This window comes from Pongo pygmaeus, chromosome 1 (assembly GCF_028885625.2).
Source record: "Pongo pygmaeus isolate AG05252 chromosome 1, NHGRI_mPonPyg2-v2.0_pri, whole genome shotgun sequence".
In the NCBI taxonomy this organism is placed as follows: Eukaryota; Metazoa; Chordata; class Mammalia; order Primates; family Hominidae; genus Pongo; species Pongo pygmaeus.
In genome coordinates, this window is record NC_072373.2 from 21,863,743 (window position 1) to 21,885,338 (window position 21,596).

General features: G+C 35.7%; 1 protein-coding gene across 1 annotated transcript in view; it reads right to left on the bottom strand.

Moving 5' to 3' along the window:
* Positions 1–491: 491 nt before the first annotated feature.
* ZNF678 (zinc finger protein 678) overlaps positions 492–21,596 on the bottom strand; it is a 96,678-nt gene continuing 75,573 nt past the window's right edge. Inside the window, 3 exon segments of the mRNA XM_054467622.2 lie at positions 492–8,247; positions 8,250–9,623; positions 17,322–17,448. Coding sequence (XP_054323597.1) covers positions 8,132–8,247; positions 8,250–9,623; positions 17,322–17,448 — 1,617 coding nt within the window. The 3' untranslated portion in view covers positions 492–8,131.

Consider the following 21,596-nt stretch of genomic DNA (forward strand, 5'->3'; position numbering starts at 1 on the left):
TCGTGGCTCAACAAAGCCTCAACCTTTGGAGAACTTTTAATGGAAGTGTCCCCCTTTGATGACAACCAGGCAACCACTGATGCCTCTTGGCCTAGCTGCAAGGCACTCTCTTTGCAGAGCTCCATGCAGGAGATCAATAAAAAGCTGTTTGATGGGTCCAACTACTCCATCTCTTTGGATGAAGGGCAGGTATACCATGCCACCAATCATATCTAGCACTGGGCTTGGGTGGGAGTGGGCACAGAGAGGTCTTTGCAGACAGGGATCAGAGGAGACAAAAGTGGGCCCAGGACCAAGATCTGAGTATGTAGACACCCTGGGATCTGTCCTAGGGCTTTTCCACTAGGGTAACTCACCATTCTTTCCCAAAGGAGTCTGGCTTTCATGAGTCCTAAATGGCAAACAGTTAGGTGCAAATCCCTGTTCACATACTTGTAGGAATACCAGAGAAAACATTTTTCTGTTGTTTTTACTTCACACTAGGCCATGAGTATCTTTGCATGTTGCTGTTTTTATTAAATAACTGCACCTAGGTATCTCTTATAGCAGACAGCTCCTTCTCCATACCTTACACACCAGTATTTTTATAAGGGAAGTGTTTACAAAAGGGGAGCCGGGGGTTAAACCAAAAAGGTTAAGGTATCCTATGCATTTCTCTGCAATGTGTCATCTCAGAGAACTCATGCCTATAGTCCCACCAGGGCAGGAGCTCTGCCCTTACATGTCTTGATATCACGTCTTTATGTTATTTCATGATCAAAGCTGTTTCCCACAGTGGTTCAGCCTTTCAATGCTGGTGGAAACTGGCATGAAGACATTTTATTTCCACTTCAGTCGTGCTGCAGGAAACATATTGTATGTGTCCTAACAAACTATAACAGTTTGCTACGCTGTCATAATACAGCATCACAAACTCAAGGCTTTAATAACAGATTTTTTTTTTCTCACAATTCTGGAGGCTAGGAATATGACATCAAGCTATGGCTGGGGTGTTTTTTCTGAGGCCATTTTCCTTGACTTGTAGATGGCTGTCTTCCATTGCTGTGTTCACAGGATCTTCTGTTTCTGTATCTTTACCATCACTTCTTATAAAGACCCCAGTCATATTGGATTAGGGCTCACTCCAATAAACTCACTTAACCTTAATTAACTCTATAAAAATCATATGTCCAAATATATTCCCATTCTGAACATTTTTGGGAGAAAATGCAATTCAGCCCATAATATATAGTAATCACCTGCAGAAAGGGGTAACTTGGTAAAGAATATGCATGGGTAAAACTTTAATAGTTACAGCCAGATTACTTTCCAAAAGGGCTGTGGCAAGTATATTGTCCCCAGCAGTCTCTCAATATCGCTGGTTCCCTACATCCAGCCTCCCTTGAATGTTAAGACTTAATTTTTTGCCAATCTGGTGTCTGTGTGACAAAGAAATTAATGTAATTCCTTGCATTTCCAGTTGTTTAACAGATAAGTTTGAGTCACCTTTCAGTCATTTAATACTTATTTGGGGTTTCTTAAGACTCCCCTTAATGTTAAAGAAAACAAGTATGTGTGTTAGGTCAAAAGGGTTATTGTAAATCATCTTGCTCTGTGTGTTCTTTCCAAACAAAGAAAAAAATAAAACTTCTTCAAGGCTCTTTTCCTCCACATGAGAGCAAACAGAACTTCAGGTAGCTTATAGGTAGCTTACAGGAAAATTCATACCACTCTCACTCTGCACGTTCTCAATTCTGAACCACATGCTTTGAGGAGCCATTTCATGTGCAAAAGCCTGTGTTTTCTCATTTCTACGATGAGGCTATTAACACAGGCTATTAATACAGATGTGTGCTGTTGCTCCACAGCTGACAAATACCATAAAAATGTCTCAAAAGTATTAATGTTTGAATCAAGCCCCAACCTCCACATTCAATTTTACTTTGGAAGCCTAGAACCTTCTCCTTAAATACGCATGGCCTCCATATGCACTGATGTATTGGAATTTCCTGGTCTGAATTTCAATCCCCAAAGCACCTGAGGCTCATGTTGCTATTACTGACTGTAGTTCCCTCCTTGTCCCCTGAGTAGTATAAAAATGAGTCTAAGTTGAATCTAGAGTAAATCTGCATGATGTGGACCACCAGGCTAGGGAGAAGGGAGATGCTGGTGGAGTTCCTGACTTTGGTTTTGCAGGCTGGGACCATCTTTTCCTTCACCATTTTCCTAGGCTCCTAACCAGGACTTCACCACAGCACCATAGTTCCTGGAGTAGCTGTTCAGAAGCTCAATGTTTGTCCCTTCCAAAACACACTGATGACTGCCACCTATTGGCTGTGTCTTGGAGATGTCCCCAATGTTCCTGTAGCTCTCTGAGCTGAACTTTTCTTCTCTGAAAATGGGTGAAAAGAAGATAAACCTCATAGGGTTCTTGTAGGGACTAATGTTTTGAGACATGGAAAGCAGGTCAACCATGCCTGGCTCCATAAAAAGGCTTCTGGGCATGCTGTGGCTGTTCATATTTATTATTTTTTTCTGAATTTTACTGAAACTCTCTGTAACATGCCCCAATGACTCATGTCCCTTATTGTTGGGAAAAGCATATCAAAAGCAAGTCCATTTTTGCATTTCTAAATGCGGTTTGACATTTCTTTTGCCTGGTCTTTGTTCTTGACAGACAAAACAGGGGTCCCCTGCTGGTAAAACAAAACAAAACAAAACAAAAGGTCCCACGTTCAACAAAATATCTGAGAAGGTTCTGGTTGAGATTTATTTAGTTAACACACACACATTAAGCGTTTAATCTGAATAGTCACATTTCTAGACACTTGGCATTATTCAATGAACAAAGCAGTTGAGAGTTTCTGGGCCTCAATTTCATTTGGGGAGTCAGAAACTCACAGTAGACATTATAAGCAGTAGACATTATATGTCACAAGAATGTAACATATGATGCCTTCGTGTCCTCCTCTAGGTATAGATGCATCCTCCTAGATTCTGACAAAGATGAAGGATCTCAGAACCAATTATAACTTTTAAGTGAATGCAGAAAAAGAATTTTAGAAAATTCAACATTACTTTATGACAAAATCTCAAAACAAATTACATATAGAACATACATACCTCAAGCCACTAAAGGCCATATATGACAAATGGACATCTGACATCATGCTAAACCTTCAAAAGTTGTAAGCCTTTTTTTCTAAGAGTTATAGTAAGGCAAAGATATCTAATTTCATCACCCTTATTTAACATGCTACTGAATTTCCAGGCCACAGCAATTAGAAAACAAAACCAAAGACAACCAAATTGGAAAGAAAGAAAATAATTGTCCCTGTTTGCAGATATCACAGTCTTATAAATAGAAAACTTTAAAAACACTTAGAATAAATTCACTAAAGTTGCAGGATACAAAATCAAAATATAAGGGTCAGTGGCATTTCTATACACTAACAACAAACTATCTGAAAAAGAAAGAAAACAACTGACACCTGCAATAGTTACAAAAAGTTTACTTCCAAATAAAATTATTCAAAAATGTTAAAGATCTCTACATTAAAAGCTAAAGAAAATCAAGGTATAAAATTAAACACAAATAAATGAAAAGTTATCCCTTATTCATAAATTGGCCAAATTAATATTGCTAAAAAGTCTATGTTACACAAAATAATGTATATATTTAACATAATGTCTATCAAAATATCAATAAAATTTTTCACAAAAACAAAAAAACAAAAATTCATATAGTACAGCAAAAGACTCTGAAAGCTGGAAGCATTGCACTACTTGACAGTCAAATATACTGCAAAGCTACAGTAACTGAAACAGTCCAATACTGGCATTAAAAACAGATAAATAGACCAATGGAGCAGAACACAGAAAGATGAATACCTCACGGTCTCACTCACGTGGAATCTAAACAAGTTGATCTCATAAAGTAGAGACTAGAAAGAAGGTTAAGAGATGCTGAAGTTTTAGAAGGGGGCTTAGAGAATTATCTGTTAAATGATAAACAATGCCTGTTAGCTAGAAGGAATTAGTTCAAGAGACCTATTGTAGTGCAGAGTGACTACAGTTATTGAGAATATATATATATATTTTTTAAAGTGCCAAGACAATGTTGAGCGTTCTCACAATAAAAATAACTATTGAGGTAAAGAGTTTTTAATTGGCTAGAATTAAGCATTTCAAACATCATGTGTTACAAGATATATATATGTATATATATAATTTTGTCAATTTAAAAATAATTTTTAAACACATCATGGAGCAATAGCAATGCTCCAAATACTGAGTCTGCATCTTTTTCACAAACTTAGCTGAACTATATAGAAAATACAGTTTTTATGATTTTTAAAAATGTCTACTTATCAGCTATAAGCATAGAAACTCTGATATTTACCAGCATGTTCTAGAACCAGCACAGAACATGGGAGTCACCAATGGACTCTATGGCTTTCACTTTAAGTTTGGGACACCTGGAGTTTCTGGTGCTGATGCTGATCATGTGGATGACATTAAAGAAGCAGGTGGTGCTAACAGTCCCATCTCTGGCCATGGTGTGAACACAGAAATCAGGTTTGCATCCAAAATCACCAAGGAAATATTTCAATCCAAAAGCTCTCTAGATCTCTGAGTTTTTTAATACAGAAAATGACTAAGGAAGTGGCTTGTTATGTGATTATTTATATAAACTCTGCAATGTAAGCTGCACCCATTTGAATAAAACATATTGTGATATGAGTAAGAAACTTCCCAAGATTCCAGTATCAATGGGGAAGAAAAGATTATTCCAAAATTTAAATCCACAGAAGCATTTAGAAATTTAAATTAAATTCAAAAAATTAAATATAAATGTAAACATAAATGTAAATGTTTATTATTGCCTAATATATTACATAAACACTAAAAACTAAAAGATTCTACATGTACACATAAATTGTGCTATATGTAATTTATAAAAAACTAAATTTAAACTTTTTTGCTTGCCATTAAGTGTCCTTAAGATTTCTAAGATATATTTTTGCTTAAAGGGTTTCCAAATTCTGATGTTTCTTTATATAGTGATTATGATATATAGCCTACCATTATTAATGCTTTACTGATTCTAACTGATTTCATGTTTACCACATTTTGTGGTAGAATCTAATAACATTTCTTTCATACAAACATTACTAACTCAGTAATTTAATCCTATAAACTGTGTAGAGTACATCCCAATTATGCCAATTAAATGATTCAAATGGTGCATTTGTAACTTAAAAATGTCCTCAAACTCTCCAGTTAGATCCAATTTTTCACTATATTAAAAATTTCAAATTTCTTATCACAACCTACAAAATACTGTGTGAAATTACATGGACTGCAGAGAACTGTGAGAAATCTGTAGCCATAATAAGCAAAGAAGGGAAAGGGCTATGACTGATGCATAATTGGGGGTGAAAATAAAATAATAGTGAAGTACCAGAGATAACTATGAAATAAGCACAATTCCTCTTAATTTCAGAGGCAGTTGTACAGCCTGGGTATACATGTGTTTTCTTTACATGCAGAGTTAATGCCATCTCTTTATGCTGAATATTTCTAATCTCTTACTTGCAGCCAAAAAGTGACTTAAACAAGAATATTTACTGCTAATTATCGAGTATCTGTTATACCCCCAGGAAACCTAGCACTTTCCTGTGTTTGTTCACCTCATTTATATGTCAAAACAACTGTGAATTATGAAGCCTTCCCAGTGTACATCTAAACAAAGTGGCTCAATAAAGTGAAAAAAATTCAATTATGTAAAATATTAAAATGGAAACAAAAACCACGTAAAAATTGGCCAAAATAGGGTTCTCCAATTGAAACACAAAAATAGAATGTACTAATTAAATAAAATGTAGCAACACACACATTGTAGAATTATATCTTAAAACTATCTTGTGAACATTAATACATTTTATGAAAGTTATTCTTAGAATTTCTCAGGAATATAGAGAAAATTTCATGAACTTTGGAATGAGAAAACTATACATTAGGTTTAGTATGATCAACAGACAAGAAAAAAACAGGATTTGCATGAGAAGATTCTGAGCCAGCAGCCATAAGATTTTACAGAAGTAAATTCAATACAAAGCAGAGAATAAATATTTACTTTCAGAATCTTTGAGATTCCTAGTTTGCTAGTAAATTACCAATACTTTTTAAATTATATTTTGTTCCAATATCTTTTTCTTCTCAAAAAAGTACACACCTAGACTCAAACACAATTACATGCTCCATAATTCTCTTAAAGCTAACACTTACGTTTAGAGTGATAGACTTATAAAATGAACTCCATGTTAATCAAAACTAAATGTATGTATGTGTTTTTACAGGCCAGAGAGGTCACAGGCTCAAAGAAAAATGTAGTATGACCTTTTGTAAATAGTCATTCAGGATTCAAAATACATGGCTTTTCATTATACTCCTTTATGATTATCATTATAGTGAGCAATTATAATGGTTATACTGAAGATTATATAAGAGTATCATTGTCCAGTATTTACAAAAGAAAAAAATAAAAATATAACCTATGGTATGCTAGTCCATTTTGTGCTGCTAGAAGGGAATACTTAACATTGGCAAATTAATAAAGAAAGGAGGTTTATTAGCCTCAGTTCTGTTGGCTATACAAGCATGAAATCAGCATCTGCTTAACTTCTGATGAGGCCTCAGGAAGCTTTCATGCATGATAAAAGGCAAAGGGATATCATGGCAAAAGACAAAGCGAGAGGAATATCAGCTTTTTTTTTTTTTTTTAACAACCAGCTTTCACATGAACTAACAGAGAACACACTAACTGCAGTGGTAAGAACACCACTCCATTCATGAGGAATCTACATCCCTGACCTAAACACCTTCCACTAGACCCCGCCTCCAACATGGGGGAACACATTTCAACATGAGGTAAGGTACAAAAAAACCAAAGCATGTCATATAAAAAAAATTCCCCAAGTTGTTTGAAATTAAAAGCCACTGGGAAAAGAGATTACTAGAGGTGTCCTTTCACTGTTACCCAGTAGTGTATTGTTACTATCTGTTATCTACAACTTTGGGTAAGGTGGTATAGGTTAATTATTGTGGCAAGATATACTTCATTCAATGCAAAATATTCTTAACACATTAAAAATCATTTTGTTTTATGAAAAGAAATTGCATTCTAAAAATAACATTTCAAAAACTACTGTATTACCTTAATGTGCGACTCATAAAACAATTTATTACTAAAACTCAAAATGTTTCCCTATTACTATAATGCAAAATACTTCTCTGAATACCTAATGTGTTACTTAAAACACTGTTATACATCAACAAAAAGCATTTCTACTTAGATTTTCCTTATAAATGTTACATTTCAGCACCCTTAATCATTCATGAAAAAGTATATAAATGATGGTCATCTAATATAGAAGAACTTCTCATAGCTCTTATGCAGCAACAACTGACCACATACTTTAACATAAACAATAAATATAATAAAATGAAGTTATTTGAGATATGAATTACATCAATATTAAAATATATAATCAAAAATATAAAAACTTTTAATGCAAAAAAAGTATAACGTGAATGTAACTGCACTTCAAAAAGACATCATCTCTTGATTCATTTAAATTTACATACAACTAAATTATCTATTTTAACTTTGAATGATTCTCGACAATCAACACTTCTTTAAAGTAACATCTGAAACTGTTAGTGCCTTAGTACTTTCTACAGTAAATTATGTAATGTTTTATTTAGACTTAATTTTGGACATTTGTTTGTATTCACTGTATCTGTAAAATATATTCTACTATACGATAAACTCTAGTGTTTTCTAAGGTATATATCTTGAAAAAATGTTTTTCCACATTTGTAGGAAGTTTTTTACCCCCATAAAATCCTCTAAAGTTGAATAAAGTCTGAATAATTGTTTAAGGGTTTTTCCTCTAGTACAGATTCTATTTACAGGAAGATCTTTGAAATGAAGGTATTGTAATCTTTTATATTTATAAATTTCATTCAGTACAGTGTTATGCACTCTGAAGTTTACATTTTGTGAAACATCCTTAAACAGTCATTATGCTCATACCACTTTTATTCAGTATGAAATTACTGAAGCCATGTATAATGTTAGCAGTTTTTAAAGACTGCCACATTTTTTACATTTGTCAGGTTCCTCTCCAGTATAAATTATCTTATACTTACTATGGATTGAGGATTGGTAAAAACCTTTTCCACATTCTTTACATTTGTACGTTTTTCTCCAGTATGAATTCTTTTATGACGAGTAAGGCTTGAGAACTGGTTAAAGGCTTTGCCACATTCTTCACATTTGTAGGGTTTCTCTTCAGTATGAATTCTCTTATGCTTACTAAGGATTGAGGATTGGTAAAAAGCTTTGCCACATTCTTTACATTTGTAGGGTTTCTCTCCAGTATGAATTCTCTTATGGCTAATTAGGTGAGAGCACTGTTTAAAAACTTTCCCACATTCTTCACATTTGTAGGGTTTCACTCCGGTATGAATTCTCTTATGCTGAGTAAGGCTTGAGAATTTGTTAAATGCTTTGCCACATTCTTTGCATTTGTAGGGTTTCTCTCCAGTATGAATTCTTTTATGCTGAGTGAGGTTTGATAATTGAGTAAAGGTTCTGCCACATTCTTCACACTTGTAGGGTTTCTCTCCAGTATGAATTCTCTTATGGCTACTTAGGTGTGAACACCGATTAAAAGTTTTGCCACATTCTTCACATTGGTAGGGTTTTTCTCCAGTATGAATTCTTTTATGACGAGTAAGGCTTGCAAACTGTGTAAAGGCTTTGCCACATTCTTCACATCTGTAGGGTTTCTCTCCAGTATGAATTCTTCTATGTCTAGTTAGGTGTGAGCACTCATTAAAAACGTTGCCACATTCTTCACACTTGTAGGGTTTCTCTCCAGTATGAATTCTCTTATGTTGAGTAAGGTTTGAGAACTTGTTAAAGGCTTTGCAACATTCTTTGCATTTGTAGGGTTTCTCTCCAGTATGAATTCTCTTATGTTGTGTAAGGTTTGAGAACTGGGTAAAGGCTTTGCCACATTCTTCACATGTGTACGGTTTCTCTCCACTATGAATTTTCTTATGGCTAGTTAGTTGTGACCACCAATTAAAAACTTTGCCACATTCATCACATTTGTAGGGTTTCTCTCCACTATGAATTTTCTTATGGTTAGTTAGTTGTGACCACCAATTAAAAACTTTGCCACATTCGTTACATTTGTAGGGTTTCTCTCCAGTATGAATTCTTTTATGTTTGGTTAGGTTTGAACATCGATTGAAAACTTTGCCACATTCTTCACATTTGTATGGTTTCTCTCCAGTATGAATTATCTTATGTTCACTAAGGATTGATCTCCGGCTAAAATTTCTGCCACATTCAATACATTGAAAGATTTTGCTTTTAGTTGACGAACATTGAGTAAGTCTATTGTAATATTCTTTCTGCCCCTTACCTTCATTCACAGTTCTCCAGTCTTTCACTAAGTGCAAATTGTCAAGGCCCCAGCTTCTATGTCTTGTCAGTGTCACCTTTTGGCATAAATCTTTCATATCCTGCTCTGGCAAAAGGTCTTGAATGGAATATGATAAAATAGCTGAAAGAAATAAAAATAAAAAGTTATTCTGCTTACTAATCTTCAGTAAATATACTTTACAAATCTAATAAATATAATTATATCAGAGACATTAACAAGATGGCATAATAAAATATCACAAGCCATGATTCCTTTTTGAACATATAAACTTAACAAAAATATATGGACCAAAATGTCTTTTTGAAAACTATAAAATCTAGTTAAGAGTTTGCAACACCCTAGGTGAGCACAATTGCAAAATCCATGTAGAACAGAAAGTAAAGTTTGTTACATTTATACATACAGCCTTTCCTCCACCCCAATACAGCATAGTGCCTTTAAGAGTAAACTTCAAACTCCTGGCTTCTCCCTCAAAGCAAAGAACAAAAAAACAAAAACAAAAACAAAAAAACAAAACATCGCACATGTGCCCATACTTCTGGCTTTTAGGGGCTTTCCAAAGACTGGTTTCTGTTTCCCATAACAAAGACTGCTGAAAGAAATGGTGGTATGCTTTGAATGACAGCTTTGGTCTGCTAAGAAAAAGGTAAATAATTGCTACTGCAGCAGAGAGATCACAGTGCCACAGACAGACACCAGGTGTAACACATGATTACAAGTTTTTACAAAGAAACATGACCAAATCTCTTTAGCTGAACAGTAAACACACAATTCCAGAGAAGACAAATCATAAGAAGAGGTTTGAGAGGCTATAAGAATCTCCAGCCTGGCAAATAGCTATTAGCCTCCTCCAGGACAAAGCCACTTATAAAGAGTGTGATGGGTGGCATTTTATTAATGCCCAAATATGAACCAAAGATGACAACATATGCAAAGTTATCAGGCTAACATGGTCCAGTCAAGGAAACAAAATAAATAAAAAACTAATTCTAAGAAAATAAATATGTATAAATTATCTAAAAAATTCAAATGACTCATCTGAATGATGCTCAATAAGTGAAATGGGAATGAAGACAACTAAATAAAATCAGGAAATGTGAGTATCAACAAAATAATAAAATATATAACAAGAAACAAAGTGTGGGACTGAAGAATACAAGAAAATAACAGAAATATTTATACATAAGATGTAAAAAAAATCAAGAATAAACACAAAAAGAACCATAACAAGACACATTATAAGCAAGATTTTGAAATCACAGAGAGGAATAAGATGTTGAAAGCAGCAACAGAAAAGTGATGTGTCATTTATAAGCATTCTCCCATGGGATTACCTGTGAATTTATCAACAGAAACCTTGCAGGGCAAAAGGGAGTTGAGTGATATAATCAGGGTGTTGAAAGAAAAAACAAAAACTTTCAAGCAAGAATACTATTAACAGTAAAACTGTCCTTCACAATTAAGAGAAGGTGAAGATTTTCCAAGATAACCAAATGCAGAAAAACTACATCACCAGTACAACTGTCCTATAGAAAATGTAAAATGGACTCCAGCCCATTGAAAATAAAATGTGTCATTAAACAAAAAATTATATACAAATACATAACTGTCTGGGAAAGATGTACATATACACAAAAATAAAATTCTGTAGTTTTAGAATGATGGTGCTGAAAACACTTTTACTTACGCTTTACAATTTGAAAAATGCATGAGAACAATAATAAACATCTGTTGATGTCTATATAATATTAAATATATAATTAGTGACATCAATAATATGAAGTTTAGGGTAAATATAATGAAAAAAATTTCTGTATGCAACTGAAGTTAAAGCTATTACCAGTTTATTATATGTTGTAACTTTGGGGGTTTTAGTGATTCTCATGGTAACCACAAAGAAAATACCTATAAAGTACACATAAACACACACAGAAGAAGAGAGTAGAAGCAATGGCTACAAGAATCCAATAAAACAATAAATGACAATAGTAAGTAATTATGTTTTAGACAGCTATTCAAATATTCATCAACAAAACATCCTAATCAAAAGACTGAATAAACAGATTTAGAAAAAATTTCAAAAACCACAAACTATGTCTTGTCTCCAAGAGACTAACTTTAGACGACTGGCATAATAGACAAAGTGGCAGGAAGAAAGAAGATTCCATGCAAATAGTAACCAAGTGACAGTTGGAAAGGTAACAATTATATTGGGAAAAGTACATTATATGTCAACAACTGTTATATTTTGCAAAGTATACTTTAAGCCAAAATTGTCACAAGAGAAAATATAAACATCAAGTAATAATAAAAGTGTTCATTTATTGGGAACATATATAATTTATAAGCACTCATGAATACATATAAGATTTACTAAGAACATACGTTCCCCACTAGGTTTCCCAAATATATATACTTATTAAAAAATTCCACACAAATTTGAAATGCAAAGAGAACACTAAATGGAAAGTGAAACCACATAGGAAGAGTAAAATCAGCAAGTTGTTGGAACAGGAGGTCCTCTTCTTGCATATCTCCCAAAGCAACAAAAATTTATCAGCCATCTATGGACATAAGTGCCTTTGTGAGAGAGCCGGGCACCATAGCTCATATTTGTAATTCCAGCTATTTGAGAGGGTGAGGCAGAAGGATTACTTCAGGCCAGGTGTTTGAGACCAGCCTGGGTAATATAGCAAGACCCTGTCACACAAAAAGTATATTTATGTTTGCTTTGTGATTCAGAGAGGGGGTTGTTATACCCTGCTAAAAGCACAAGACCAAGGAAAGCCTTTTTCAGAAAGCAAGTCTTCCTTCAGGTGGCAAACTTGAGGACTGCTGGTCTTGGCTACAGACAAGGAAATGGCCCATTTAACATGATTCCACTTAGAATTCTGAAGTAACACTGTAACTGTCATTAACTCCTCCCAGCCATAGTCAAGAAGAGGTCCTGCCCATTCAGAGAGCTGGGGTCAGATGCTCATTCATGGCCATAGATGCAGAACTGCAGACCTTGACATTTACTGTGGTCTCTGAAGCAGGTGAATAACTCAGTTCTAGACCTTTAAGCTACATTCCATGGACAGTCCTGCCAACCTAGAGACCTGTGACTTGGTAAAAACCTCACAAGTACTGGGTGGGAGCCACACACATACAAACACTTGGTATTAGGCCAAGTGTCTGCCCTATAGATCAAAGTGCTGAAGGCAACTCAGTTGGCCAAGGAATAAGACAGAATTCACAAGCACACAAGCCCCTGGTAATAAGCTCACCAAAGATAGACCCCATTGTGGACCCTGCCAACAACCTTAGGACTCAGGTATATCCCCTCTCTACTATGAACCCAGAAAAGACCTCATCAGCCTGGGGACCCAATAGGATAAAATCTTTACCTGTATAAACCAGTTTATAAAAACTGGTAGAGGTGTTTGCTCCTTCAAATGCACAGACACCAATGCAAAGTGATATTGTGCCCATTATCAATGCTTCTATTTAACATAGTCCTGGAAGTCCTAGACAGAACAATTAGGCAAGAACATTTTTTAAAAGCCATAAAAATTGAAAAGAAAGAAGTAAAAATACTGCTGTTTGTTGATGACATTATCTTATATGTAGAAAGCCATAACAAATAAACCAAAAATCTCAGTAAATTGGCAGAATATAAAAGGTTATACAAATATCAGTTTTGTTCTAATACACTAACTACAAACCACTTAATAAAAAAAAACTCATTTACGGTAACATCTAAATAAATTTCTTAGCAAAAAATTTAAACAATTAAGTGAAAAATCTTTACATTGGGAAATAAAATATTGATAAAATAAACAAGAAAAAACAAATAAATGTAAAGATACCCAATGTTTATGAATTAGAAGACTAATTATTGTAAAGTGCCATATTATCCAAAGCAATCAATAGATTCCATAAACTTCCTATCAAAATTCCAATGGCTATTTTTAAAATAATGGAATAAAATTTTAAAATTTATATAGCATTACAAGACATTGAATAGTTGAGAAGAACAAAGCTGGGGGCATCACACTTTCTGATTTAAAGCTCTATCTGAAAACTATGGTAATAAGAGTAGGATGGAACAAAATAGATACAAAAAAATGGAACAAAATAGAGAGCTCAGAAATAAACCCATGCATATAAAGTCAATGAATCTTTAACAAGGGCGTCAAGAATACACAATGCACAAAAGATGGTCTCTTCAATAACTGATGCTGGGCAAAAAGAATATCTACATGCAAGTGAAATTAGACCATTTTTTCTTACATGATACCAAGAAATTAACTCAAAATAAAGACTTAAATGTCAGACAGAAATCCTTAAAAATCTTAAAAGAAAATATATTTTTAAAACTACTTGATATGGTTGTGGTAATGATTTTTTGGATATGACACCAAAAGTACAGGCAACAAAAGCAAATATTGACAAGTTAGACTGCATGAAACTAAAAAGCATCTGCACAGCAAGAAAAACAATAAAATAAGAAAACCTGAAGGATGGGAGAAAACATTTGCAATCCATATATCAAATAAAAGGTAGATATCAACAATATATGAGGAACTCAGAAATCAAAAGGAACACAATAATAATGATAATAATAATAAAATTGAAAAACAGGCAAAAGACCCAATAGATATTTTTCCAATGAAGACATACAAATGCCAACAGATATATCAGAGGGCTGACTATCACCAATCATCAGGCAATCACAAATCAAAACCATGATGAAATATCACTTCACACTTAAGATGACTAATACATATATATTAAAAAGTGAGGTAACAGTTTGACAATAATGTGAAGAAACAGGCTAAGCGTGGTGGCCCATGTCTATAATCCCAGTACTTTGGGAGGCTGAGGTGGGCAGATCACCTGAGGTCAGGAGTTTGAGACCAGCCTGGCCAACATGGTGAAACCTCGTCTCTTCTAAAAATACAAAATTAGCCAAGTGTGGTGGTGCACGCCTGTAATCTTGGCTACCTGGGAGGCTGAGGCAGGAGAATCGCTTGAACCCAGGAGGTGGAGGTCATAGTGAGCTGAGATCGTGCTATTGCACTCCAGCTTGGGCAACAAGAGCAAAACTCCATCTCAAACACAACACAACACAACACAACACAACACACAATGTGAAGAAACAGAAATCCTGTACTGTATACTTTAAAAGCTGTAAATTAGTGAAGTCATTATAAAAATTAGTATGAAGGCTCTTAGAAAAAGATACAAGTATCATAAAATTCAGCAACCCCAGTTCTGTGTATATAACCAAAGGAAATGAAATCAGTATCTCAAAGAAATATCTGCATCCTCATATTTATTACAGTATCATTCACAATTGCCAAGATATGACAATAACCTAAATGTTTTTAAATAGTAAATGGATAAATATGGTTTACATAAACAATAAAATATTATTCGGTCATAAAAATAATGTAATTCTGCCATTTAAACAACATGGATGGACTGGAAAGACATTATGCTAAGTAAAATAAGCCAGACACCAAAAGGCAAATACTGTATGATCTCACTTATACAAAGAATCCAAAATGATGAAACTCACAGAAGCAGAGAGTACAGAGGGAGCTGGCAGGGCCTAGAAGTGAATAAATTGGGAAGGTGTTTTTCAGTTTTTTTGTTTTTTTGAGACGGAGTCTCGCTTTGTCGCCCAGGATGGAGTGCAATGGCAGGATCTGGAGTGCAGTGGCTGCTTGCTGCAGCCTCCACTTCCCAGATTCAAGCAAATTCTCCCACCTCTGCTTCCTGAGTAGCTGGGATTACAGGCACCTGCCACCATGCCCAGCTAATTTTTGTTTTTTTAGTAGAGATGGGGTTTCATTATGTTGGCCAGGCTGGTATCAAACTCCTGACCTCAAGTGATCTGCCCACCTTGGCTTCCCAAAGTGCTGGAATTGTTGTTTGGTTTTAAGATGAATAAATTTAAAAGATCAAATGTGTAATTTTATGAATACAGTCAACAATAATGTCTTGTATGCTTAAAATTTGCTAAGGCAGTAGACATTAGGAATTCTCACTCCAAATCAATTTGAGTGTGTTAATTATAGTACAATGTGTACACATCAAATTTTTATGTTGGACATACATAATTTTTATTTGTAAAAGAGTTGTTACACACACAAATAAATATATATGCATGCATGTATATGTGTGTATGCCCCAGTAAGCTTTATAGTAAATAAAAACAAATTTAAAATATAGTTATTTAAAAATAAGGTAAAAGGTGGGAGTTTAATATATGCTCAGCAATCTTCCAAGCTCCCTAATAAAATAGTACTTTTTTAATGTAGGGAGTAGATATATTAAATTATATTACTGTTGATATTGTAACAATGTGGGTATAGAGTTTAAATTACCAATCTCAGTTTTTACTTAGAAAATAAAATTTTGAAGTAAAATAAGTTTAGATTTTCTTATACTTAGTGTTCTGATAAAATCACTGAGTATGAGCTTCTGTAAAATCACATTTGAAACCTCCATAGGATAGAAAATCGTAAAGCTGAAAATACAACACATGTTTGTGGTGTTCCTGGGATTTCTGAACCAAATGCCAATATACCACTACTCTTGCAAATTTCAGACAAGATGCAAAAAGAGAATTAAATGGTGTAAAATAGAGTTCCTCAAAAACATGTAGATATTCCTATGTTCCACAAAGCAATGGAAAAGCAGTCAGATTATATAGTGCCTTATAAACCATGAAGAGGACTTTGCTTCACTCTGTAACCTCAAAGGAAAATCACTTCATGGGTAGTGGAATCCTTAGAGAACTTAAGAGCATGGGGCAGAAGATGCTCCTGTGAGAGGAAGACAAAGAAAACCAGGCTTTTCTGAAGCAGAGCTGCCCATTTTCATTTCTGGCTTTCTCCTTGACATCTGGGCCTCTAACCTGTGTCATCTGCTTTATTTACTCCTACCTGCCTTGAAATTTGGCTACTATCACCTGCCTCTTTAAACTCCCAAGCTGTTTTCTTTGCTCTGGAAAGGTGATCAGGTCTGGATTAGACATAGCAAGACCTGTTTCATTAGAAAAAATAACATGACTCTTGCTGGCATGCTCCAGTTACCAACCTGGTATGGTGCTCAGTAGGAAAAACATTTTTTAGAAGGTTCTAGAAAATTACTCCAAAAATGCTATTTTCTGACATTAACTATACAATATTTAGAAAGGATTTTAAATGTATAGGCTCTTTTTGTTTGCTTGTTTGTTGAGACGGAGTTTCGCTTTTGTTGCCCAAGCTGGAGAGCAATGGCACGATCTCGGCTCACTGCAACCTCTGCCTCTCAGGTTCAAGTGATTCTCCTGCCTCAGCCTCCCAAGTAGCTGGGATTACAGGCACATGCCACCATGCCCATCTGATTTTTTTTTGTATTTTTAGTAGAAATGGGGTTTCACCATGTTAGCCAGGCTGGTCTTGAACTCCTGACCTCAGGTGATCTGCCCACCTCGGCCTCCCAAAAACATATAAGTTCTCAACTCCACTACCCAATACTACTGAATCAAAACTTGGCAGTGTAATTAGATTGTGAGGTGTGGGCAACAATATCTTATGCCACTAAAGTTCTGGAATTACCAGTCATCTAGAGTGAAGAATTTAGACCACCTTAAAATTTATGTCAAGATGAAACATTTTGAAGATTTTATTTTCTACACCAACAAATTCCCAAGTTTTCCTTAGAAGCAGAGATCAAAAACTCATTCATGCAAATGACAAACTCTCAGGTAACAGTTCAGGAGTGAAAAATATGGAATCTGTAGTATGAAATATATAAATTGTGTATTGAAGTTATCCTCACCCAGGGAGACCAGGTTTCTGTAGTTCTCGAACATCACATCCCTATACAAATTTCGCTGGGCAGGGTCCAGGCATGCCCACTCCTCTGGAGAGAATTCTATGACCACATCACTGAATGCCAATAGTCCCTGGGGGGGAAAATACACACATATTTACAAAATGTGCCATGGGCAGAGTTCTTAATTTGACTCCAACTGAAGAGAGTAAAGTGAACTTGTTCTGGCAGAAATTGTCCAGTAAGACATTGTTTAAAACACAAAGATTCTCAAATGCATTCTGTAACTCTAAGGAAAGAGGATGGTGTAAGATTTACAAAACCAGTGTAGATGCTATATTTTTGTAAGTGTTGTAGTATAAAACTAAGGGCACCAATACATGCATTACATATTGGGACAGCTATATTTACATTATACAGGATAAGCTGGATAAATTTCTCAGATGGAAAAATCATCTGAAGTTCCTCTCAGATTTTAATGCATACAACAAGAAATTGGAAATCTGTTTAAAATGTAGATTTTGATTCAGAAGGTCTGGGCTGAAACCTGACTTTTTGAATTTTGAACAAGTTCACCTGTGATGCCAATGCTTCTGAACCAAGGAGAATATTCTGCTAAACATTAAGTGGCAGAGCCTGCATTTATCTCAGTTCATTTGACCATTAAACAATAGCCTTCATTTTCCAAAGCAAAATATAGGCCAAATAATTTAAGAAAGAGAACTTCCAAATTAAATGTGATGGTTTATGCCCATCAGTTATTAAATCTCCCCAATGTAATTAATAATACAGAGAAAACTAATTTGCTTTATAGTGAAGAAATCTGTCAGAGAGCACCTTAACCTAGTGAATAAAATTAACATCAACTGTAACAGAAAAAACTGGTATCACGTGTAAAAATGCACAGGAGGAGGTTACAACATCATTGCTATAATAGCATAGGTCAAGAAGGCAAAATCTGAATCTAATCATAAACATCAGTTTCATGCAAAGTTCCATCAACTTTCCTTTAACTAATCCAAGGACCCAAATCCATCTCCAATGGGAATCTTGGGCATCCACCCCTGCCTATGTTCAACAGATACAAAAGAAACATTCATTTTGCAGGTCAAAATTTATAGTAAAGATTGCTTATGGCACTTAAAAAGCCTGAATGGATATAAAACATTGATATATAGGAAAGAAATATTTTTCACAGCCCCTTGACTATCATAAGAAAAATTTTAAAAGTACTTGAAATAAATTTATTAGGCAGAAACATTACAAATACATAAATAAAAGTCTGCAAGTTCTAAACACGTGACATTTCTGGAGAAACAGCTGACCCAGCCCTTGACCTAGTACTCCTTTACCCGAGAATCAGCCATTTCTTCCTCTTTTTCTGATTTCTGTTCAGATGAGATTATCTGGACAAATCACACATCTTGAGAATATGCCTTTAGAGATGTCAGCACAACTCCTTCACCTGCTATGACCACACACACAGGCAGAAGGACCTTGAAATGCAGAAAAAGCTACTCTCCTGTTTCTTCGTCATACAAGACAGGAACAATGAGCTCCTATGTAAAGGTCAAAATGTGAGTTTTCATTTTCCTGCTATCAAGTGCCCTTCTCTGCCATGGAAGCCAGCAATTTTGGCTACAACAATAAAAATACTGGCTGCACTGACTTGACCACACCAAACCAAAGGAGAGCAGGCCCTGTGACCTTCCTCTGGAACAAAGGCTGAACTCAACTCTCACAAATGTATCTAAGGGCCCTCATGCTTGACCCTGGCCTTACCTTAGGATCACATGGGGTACTAAACTAAAACAACACCGATGTTCTTACCCAGACCAACAGACAGAACCTGTGGGGAGGGTAAAAGTGGGAGTATTTCTTTAAACTGGACATGTGATCCTAATTGGAAGCTTAGGCTGAGAGCCACTTAGCTAAGCATTGCTTCTGAAACTTCAATGTGCATATATCATTTGCTATTCTGAGCCCCACTTTAAGTAATGTGATTCTGTAGGTTTGGAAGAAGTCTATTAACTGGCTTCTGTAAGAAGTCCCTGTTCGTGTTAATGTTGATCCTCCTAGGCCCATCATGAGTAGCACTTAGCTAGAAAAAAACAGGCACAACCAACAGAGTCCCTTTACACAATACTCTTAGCCCAATACAAATATTTATGATCCAAAGTGAAGACCACCAATCACAATTCTGAAACATGGCATCGTCTGCTAGCCCTTTAAAGTTTAAAGAGGACCACAATGTCTGGGCAAGCCTCCATTTGGGAAACAACTTGTGCATATACATTAATGCCATGTTTATGGAGCATGTACTATGTGCTCGGAAGTACACTACAAAGCACTACGCAGGGAACCTCACATTATGTGAGTTAATCTTCATAAAACCCTGGGAGGTAGGTGTGAAGTGTCTCATAATTGCCAGGATGTAAATACAGGGCATATCCTTTGTATTTCTTTTTCCATTTCTCTATCACTGATTTTAAAAAAGGCCAGGCGTGGTGGCTCACGCCTGTAATCCCAGTACTTTGGGAGGCTGAGGCAGGTGGATCACCTGAGGTCCAGAGTTCGAGACCAACCTGGCCAACATGGCGAAACCCCACCTCTACTAAAAATACAAAAAACTAGCTGGGCGTCGTGGTGGGAGCCTATAATCCCAGCCACTCGGGAGGCTGAGGCAGGAGAATCGCTTGAACCCGGGAGGCGGGGATTGCAGTGAGCCGAGATCATGCCACTGCACTCCAGCCTGGGTGACAGAGCGAGACTCCATCTCAAAAAAAAAAAAAAAAGAAAAGAAAATATATAAAATAAAAGCTAAATATAAATGGAAGAGACACAGAAATAAGTGTGGCATATAGGTCAGAGGAACTTTTTTTTTTGTATTTATATTTACTCTTTTATAACTTGGAGAGCAACTACTGGATCTGAGGGAACAGAGAACAGTTTACTGAGCAAAATGTTTTTAGAAACACAGATTTTAATTAAAAAATAAAAATTAAGGCACCAAAATACAGTCTTTGGCTCCCATTTATCTGTTTGGATTTGGGAAAATTGTGGGTACCAGCTTTGGGGAGGCAGCAAGAGCAGCTACTCAAACCTCTGATCTCCCCTAATCAGTTTGTGTGAGGGGAAATTCCAGGGTGGAAATATATTTAGACAAGGTTTCGAAGAGGGTGAATCTGGGCAGGGCTGGGACCCTGGGCTTCACATCTTTATACCACTGGCTTATTTTCAGTTACGTCTTTCCTAAGGCTGCCCATGAGAAACTTGACTTTCACAGTTTGTGTGATTTCAATTAAGACAATTCTCTGTTCTGTAACATAACAATAAATATAATATAAACCTTCAGAATTTTCTGGCACTAATATATTAGAAGCTAAATATTTTATTCCTAAGAAGGTAAAAGCATTTACTGCCACCACCACTGCTGTACTACTACTACTACTACTAACTCCTCCTCCTCCTCCTCCTCCTCCTAATTCTTTTCAAGAATGGCCATTCAGGTAGTGACATCAGAACTCACAATAACATTAGGGAAGTAAGGAGCTCAAACGAAGCCCAAGTTCCCTGTGCACCTCTCTCTCTACTTTTTAAAAAAACTGGCCACATACTTCCAAATTCAAGCATTTATCTATATTTTCTAGACTGAAAGTTCCTGGAGGATGGAGCCATGACAGCTCCATTTGCTTTTCTAATAGCCACATCAAATGGAGGCAATTGGTCTATGTATTAGTTTGCATCTCCAGATCTCTTGGTTCTTCATCCAAGTACCAGGAAACTGAAGAAACTCCCATCTAGGTACCAACCAAAAAGATTCATTCTGTGAGGGGAGAAACAAACCCTAGATGCCTTATTTCTCTTCCACTGAGATGAAAGCAAAATACAACCCCATCAACAGTCTTCACAGGACATCCCTAAATGTCTCATAGAATCTTGGATGCTGATGAGAGGGGTTCCAGTAAGCTGAGGCTGATGTCCCCATGATGAATCAGGCAGGACCAATTCAAGGTATTCCTATGAGGCCAGGAAAGTAAATTAAACTGCCCTTGTAAAGCAGCCAACCCTGGATCCATGTGGGATACTACCTGTCCCTGATCAGCTAACTCTTGGGTAAGAAGAAAGACAAAACTATCCTACTCTAGTAAGAGTTCACAGATGAGGTGTAGTTGTGGTCATGACTCTGGGCGTTTTTGTGGTGCTGACCTCTCATTGCTAAGGTACTTGTTTACACTTACAGATTCTTACCTGCTGAAGGTAGGCTTTACTCTCCAAAAG